Source organism: Mirounga leonina, unplaced genomic scaffold (assembly GCF_011800145.1).
Source record: "Mirounga leonina isolate KUSES-001 unplaced genomic scaffold, KU_Mleo_1.0 Mir_165, whole genome shotgun sequence".
In the NCBI taxonomy this organism is placed as follows: domain Eukaryota; kingdom Metazoa; phylum Chordata; class Mammalia; order Carnivora; family Phocidae; genus Mirounga; species Mirounga leonina.
The window spans coordinates 81106628-81113280 of record NW_023270415.1 but is presented as its reverse complement, the minus strand read 5'-3'; the positions used below and the strand labels follow the sequence as shown (position 1 = coordinate 81113280).

Here is a 6653-nt window from a genome sequence, read left to right as displayed (position 1 = left end):
CCCCCGGCGCCCCCCACCAGGCCGCGCCCCCCGACGCCCCCCAGCAGGCTGCGCCCCCTTCCCCGTGCACCTGCCCCTACGCATTCCCTGCCGGTGGAGTCTTCCCCTGGTTTGCCTCAGTCTCTAAATTACTTGTTTTCTCTAGTATTTCTCCCTCATGGCCCCCCCGCCCCCCGCACACTGCTGCTCCGCGTCCTCTGAATCATTCGGGCTCTCTTCTCAGGTCCGGGCTTCCCCTCATGGGGAAAGGGAGCTAATGTGAAGGGGCGCGCCGGCCTTTGCCTCCTGCCCCCTCTGTCCCTTCATGCCCCCTGCCCCGTGTTTTGTCTGTCCCTCCAGCGCAGGAGGATGAGGTGTGTACGCCCCTGTTCGTGTGGCCTCAGTCTCAGGCTAGAAACCGCCTTAATTCTCTTGCTGTGCGAGGTGACCTTTTGGTTTAAGAAATTGTTTCAGAATATCCGGATATCTGAATTTCAGTTTTAAAAGAAGTGTTGTCTCGCAGGCGGGACCACAGTGTTTTCAACTACTGAATGTCACCCTGCACACATCTCGCATAACCTGCATGTCAGGGAGAGGAAACATCCAGAACCCTCCGTTTCAGGGGCGGAGCCGGCAGGAGGCCTTTCTGGGCAGTTCCCCCTCCTCCTCTCTGCTGTGCTTGGAGTTAGCCTCTCATGGTGGCCTTTACTTCCCTCTGCTGCCGGGAGGGTCAAGCAGTACACCGTCACTGGTGCCCCGTAAGTAGGATGAAGATAGGATCCCTAACGGAGCAGCATGCTCGCCTGGCAGACCAGGAGGCTGATTCAGAAGGGGGAAGGGATGTGCCCAGAGCTGGCTGGTGACAGGCCTAGAGTTAGTCTTTGGAGCTCTTCCTGCATTTGAATAAACATCATTTCTCTTGAGTTGTGTTCTCAAAGAGCTGCATTTTTATGCTCCACATATGAGTAGTCCTGTGGCCTCAGCATCTGCACAAGGTGGGAAGACAGCCAAAATAAGGGTTTGGGTGGGAGGCTGTGGGGAGTTGCTCGAAGCCCACCTGTGAGTCCTGCATGCCTGTCATTGCAGGACGGGATGACTGGCGGTGCGCTGGCTGTAGCCTCCCTGGCGATCTGCCATCTCTCCCGGCTGGGAGGGGCCAAGTCATGGAGGAACTGAGGGGATGTGGGCTGTGAAGGAGGAGACGGGACTGTCCCAGCAAACACTGCACTGAGTAGACCAGCAGGGCCGGTCACTGCTGGCAACAGGCTGGAGGATGTTGGTGTCTCAGCAGGCAAAGCGCGGCGGGGATGTGATTCCCGAAGGATCCAGCAAGGCTACCTCTAGTCTCAGCCCTGCAAGCCTGCTTAGCGGCGCAGGGAGGGTCAGGAGAGGATGGAGTTGTCCATCCTGAAGGAGCTGTGGTGACCGAGAGGTCGCTGGAAGGAGCCCGCGTGCCCAGCTGGGCAGCCTCCCGGACGTTGTGCGCTCGGGCCAGCTCCCGTGTTGGTTGCCCCTACAGCACCGTGGTTTCTGCTGCAGCTTCCCTGTGTGCCTGAAGTCGCGAGCGCATGCCTGCAGGTGGCCCAGGCCCGCGGTCCGTAATGTTCTTTCTTCCCCTGTTCTGCTTTCCAGTTCCTAAAGCACGGCGTCAGACGGCGCCGTGAGCCCGGAGAGGCGTCCCGGCACAGTACAGCCTCGCTTAACCGGAAGCCAGCTCCCGGGACCCCTCGACTCTCTGGTCCACGTTTGAAGGGAGGAGCGGCCCCCGTCCCCCTCAGAGAAGGCCAGGAGTTCCAACAGTGTGGACACGTCCAGGGGCAGCGTGACATGAGTCGTCTCTCCTGCAGAGAGGCGGGGAGGCGGCAACATCGCTAGCCCTGGAGGGGGGATCAAAGGAGGAACTGTGGCTCATGGTGGCCCAGGATCAGCGGAACGGGACAGGCAGGTGAGGGAGCAGAGGACGGGGGGAGGAGAGGCAAGGACTCTGCCAGGACCCCCCCCCGCCACGTGTGTCCTCCCCAGCCCTTGGGGACAAGCCACTCCCCCCATGGCCTCCAAGCAGGCCGCTGGGCGGAGCCCAGGGGAGAAGCGCAAGAGGGTGGTGCTGACCCTGAAGGAGAAGATTGACATCTGCACGCGCCTGGAGAAGGGGGAGAGCAGGAAGGTGCTGATGCAGGAGTACAACGTGGGCATGTCCACCCTGTACGACATCAAGGCCCACAAGGCACAGCTGCTGCGCTTCTTTGCCAACTCGGACTCCAACAAGGCCCTGGAGCAGCGGCGCACTCTGCACACGCCCAAGCTCGAGCACCTGGACCGCGTCCTGTACCAGTGGTTCCTGGGGAAGCGGGCTGAGGGCGTGCCCGTCTCGGGCCCCATGCTCATCGAGAAGGCCAAGGACTTCTACGAGCAGATGCAGTTAACGGAGCCCTGCGTGTTTTCTGGCGGGTGGCTCTGGCGTTTTAAGGCCAGGCACGGCATTAAGAAGCTGGACGCGTCCAGTGAGAAACAAGTGGCTGACCACCGAGCAGCCGAGCAGTTCTGTGGCTTTTTCCAGAGCCTAACGGCCGAGCACGGCCTGTCCCCTGAGCAGGTTTACAACGCCGACGAGACCGGCCTTTTCTGGCGGTGCCTGCCCAGTCCCAGCCTGGAAGGTGGGACGGTGCCCGGCATCAAGCAGAGCAAGGACAGGCTGACCGTCCTCATGTGCGCCAATGCCACGGGCTCCCACAAGATCAAGCCCTTGGTGATTGGGAAAGGCGGCGGCGCCCGGGCTTTCGGGGGCATTCAGCACCTGCCCGTCGCCTACAAGGCCCAAGGTAACGCGTGGGTGGACAAGGAGATTTTTTCGGACTGGTTCCATCATATCTTCGTTCCGTCGGTGAAGGAGCACTTCCGGGCAGCGGGTCTGCCCGAGGACGGCAAAGCCATCCTGCTGCTGGACAACGCCCGCGCCCGCCCGCGGGAGTCCGAGCTGGCCTCCGGTAACATCTTCACCGTCTTCCTGCCCGCCAGCATCACCTCGTTGATTCAGCCCATGGACCAGGGCATTCGGAGAGATTTCATGAGGCACTTCATCAACCCCCCCGTCCCGCTGCAGGCCTGCCACCCCCGCTACAGTGTGAACGACGCCGTCTTTAACGTGGCCTGCGCCTGGAGCGCCGTACCCGGCGACGTCTTCAGCCGGGCCTGGAGGAAGCTGTGGCCCGCGGTCACGTTCGCCGAGGGCTCGTCTTCGGAGGAGGAGCCGGAGCGCCTCCGAGCGAGGCCTCACGATCAGACTTTCGCACACATCCTGCAGCTGCGGGGAGAGGCCCCGGCCCGCCCTGGCAGCCGGCTTCCCCGGGGCGCGGCCGCAGAGGGCCCGGCCCCAGCTGCCGGGAGCCCGGAGCAGGCTGAGAAGGACGGCGACGAGGCGGCCTGGGAGCAGGCGGCCCTGTCCTTTGACGCCGTGGTGCGCTTCGCCGAGGGACAGCCCTGCTTCACGGCACAGGAGGTGGGGCAGCTGCGTGCGCTGCGCTCCGTGTTCGCCAGGCAGAGGCAGGTGAAGCGGCGGCGCGTGGCCCTCAGGGCCGTGGTCAAACTCGAGGCCCCCCAGGAGGCCCCCCCTCTGCCCTGCTCCTCCACGGTGGGCGAGCACTGATGTCGGCGTGGCCCTCGCCTGCGGGCCGGAGCTTGTCCGGGAGGTCGGGGCGCCCGGTGTGGGCTCCCGGCCGCTCGCGACGGCCCATCCCTGCGCGTCTGGTGCATCGCGGGCTTACCGTGTTTTCCGTCCTGGCCCGTCAATGTGAGCAGCCGCTCCGGAAGGGTCCCACACACCCGAAGCCGAGCGGAGCGTCCCGTGGCCGGAAGCCAGGACCGTGCCGGGCAGATTCTGGCCCCGTGTTGGCTGGCTGAGCCCCGCTGTGTGCGTGGGTGGAGGTGTCTGTCCGTCCGGGAGGAGCAAAGCCGGCCCTCGGGCCAACTGATGGCGGTGCCTGCGGCCACTTGCCAGGGCTAGTGTTGCCCTGGGCCCGCCTGCCATCCCCTCGGGGCGCGGTCGGTGGTGTGGCGCCGTCCCTGTGTCAGGCGGGTGCCCGTGCCTGCGGTTCGTAGGTGGCGGGTCCTCACTTCAGCCGTGAGCTCAGCTGCGCAGCCCCCTGCAAGCTCCTCCGTGCTGCTAGGCGGTCTCGCCCCTTGGGCTGGGCCCCAGGGCGTGGGGGCCGCACGTTGGGTTGGCACGGCGGAGTCGCTTCCCCTAATGCAAGCAGGACTGTCCGCCCGGGCCTCCTGTTGCCCCGAGGGTCCCTGGCGCACTGCGGGCGAGTCCAGCGTCCTGGTGCCGAATCTACTGCGTCGTCCGAGCCCCCGTTCCACAGGAGTTCGTGCTGACCGCGTGCATGTCACTGAGTTTGCTGAGCACTCAGCAGTGCGTCTCAGGCGTGCGCTCGTGCCCTGCGTAAGTCCAGCTGTTTGGATTTCCGGCTGCATTTGAACTTCAGCGTTGGCCGTTCATGCCTCGGTACGCCGTGTGGGGAAGAGCCGGCTGCATGGCTTGATTGTGGCCCCCCGCTGCCCGCGGCCTGGACTGCGCCCCGGGACGGCGCACCCTCCTTGCGCGCACATGGGGGGCTGTGACTTCTGTCTTTCACCGCTGCGCCCTGGGATTCTGGCCTGGCCGTCCGGCCGCCTCGTGGTTCTCGGCCCCCCGCCCTCTGGGGCGCCCACCGGCCTCCACACAGCGTTTGGTTCACTGTCCGTTCCTCTGCTGTGTGCATCTTCCCAAGCATGAGGCGACGGTTGTCGCCGCCACCGTGTCCCCTTGTGGACGTGCGTGTTTCCTGCTTTAAATGCAGGGCTGAAGGGCGTGAACCGAGCAAGGCCGTTTTCAGAGCATCCTCGTGGAGTCTTCAGGCCAGATTGCCTCGGGATCGTGCTGCCGTCGCACCCTTTCCTTCCTGTGCCCGGGGTGACATCTGAGCACCCATGTGCTTGGCTGCTGGTTCGGACTCGTGTGGCCCCGTGCTGTTGAATTGCGGCTGCTTGTGGTGTCACGGGACGTGAGGTGTTGGGTCCCTGGAGCGCCTGCCCTCGCCTCGGTGTAGGTGGTGGTGGCCCGGAGAGGCGGCCGGACGCCGAGGAGCTCTCCCGTGCTTCTCGAACAGCGGGACTTCGCTGGCTGGGTACAGCCGGGGGAGGGGCAGGACACGTGGGGCTCCTGGGTCCCCTTGGAGGCTTTGTCCCATCAGATTGTAGACCCCAGGCCGTGGATTCGCGACCTGCCCCGGTCCTGGCCATTCTGTGGCCAGTCAGTAAATGCTTGTCACTGGACAGCCTGAGGGGTGTCTGTCCTCAAGGTGCTCCTTCCAGAAGCGGCCACAGAGCACGGCGCCAGCTCGAGCCCTCTTGCTGCTCAGGAGGTCCTGGGGCAGAGCAAGCTCTGGCCTCCCCTGCCTCCCTCTCTGATGGGCAGCACGCTTCTCCGCACGTGGCCTCTGCTGCTGGCTCGGGCGGAGCCAGGTGCCCTGGGCTGCAGCCGGCCGCGGGGCCACATGTGGGTGCTGGCAGAGGCCCAGGGCCCAGCAAGGCCGTCTGGTGAGCTGTGTGGCCCGGCGGCTGGTGAGCGTCTCCACCCCGTCCCGCCGCCCTCCCTGTCCTCTGGGAGCCCCTCCCAACTGCTCCGCTAGGCACTTCCTGCCCGGCCCCTCAGGCTCAGGGGTCAGCGTGCTTCCGCCTCGGAATCCTTCCCAAGCAGTTCTGGGTGGAGCCCGACTAGGCTGGATGTGAAATCGGAGCAGGTGGGACCAGTGCCCCCTTCTTTCCTCTCTGGCCACTGTGGAGGCACCTGCAGGAGGCCCGGGCTCCGCGTCCGCCATGAGCACGTGGCCCAGAGCCCCGGCAGTGGGGTCCGCGGGTGTGGCGTCTGGGAGGCTTCTCCATCCCGTTGGGTCATGCTTGCACCCCTCCTGGCCGGTCTTTCCTGGGCCAGAAGGCAGAGCCTTTGGAGGCAGCTCAGGGCCCTTGGAGTCGGATGTGGCCCTGGGGGGATGGGGCAGAAGCAGGGGTAGGCGGCCACGCAGACTGCGTGCTTTCCCGGGAGCCCGGGGTGCGCGGGAAGCAGAACTGGGGGCAAACGGGACCCGCCGCTGCCGCCCCCAAGGGCCAGCCTGAGCTGCTGTGGGAGGCGCAGGTGCGAGCTTCAGCGGCCTTTCTTGGTGTGCAGATGTGCTCACGCTTCATCCGTCATTGAGCATAGAGCGTGGCCTGTGTTCCCTGCCGGCGTGTACTGACCATCGTGCTCGGCCCGAGGCTGGAGGGTGATCAGACAAGGCCCCTGTCCTGCCTCCTGAAGACAAGGCAGGAAGCTGCTGGGGAGGCTGGAACACAGGTGAGGGGCAGAAGGTGGCCCGGGGCGTCAGTGGGTCCGTGAGGGCGGGAGAGCACAGACGGGCTCCTGCCTGCCTCGGGTCCAGCCGCCAAGTCCAGGAGGGTGACCCAGGGTGGTGAGGCAGCTCCGCACGTGGAGCCAGGCTCCTCTGCTGCCTGGGACCTGTGGCTCCATTGTGTGTTTCGAGACAGTTCCAGGTCCCACCCTGGTGTCTACTGCTTCCACCCCTCAGCCGCAGGAAGCACACTTCCTCCGAGCTGCCCGTCTGCCGACACGCATCGCTTCTGCTCCAGTCCTTTGGGCCGGG

The 6653-nt window shown here is 65.2% G+C and overlaps 1 protein-coding gene across 1 annotated transcript in view; it reads left to right on the top strand.

Annotated features, from left to right (window-relative positions):
• JRK (Jrk helix-turn-helix protein) overlaps positions 1-6415 on the top strand; it is an 11973-nt gene extending 5558 nt beyond the window's left edge. Inside the window, exon 2 of the mRNA XM_035012042.1 lies at positions 1612-6415. Within this exon, the coding sequence (XP_034867933.1) occupies positions 2027-3622 (1596 nt within the window). The 5' untranslated portion in view covers positions 1612-2026 and the 3' untranslated portion in view covers positions 3623-6415. The remainder of the gene's footprint in view (positions 1-1611) is intronic.
• The last annotated feature ends 238 nt before the right edge of the window (positions 6416-6653 follow it).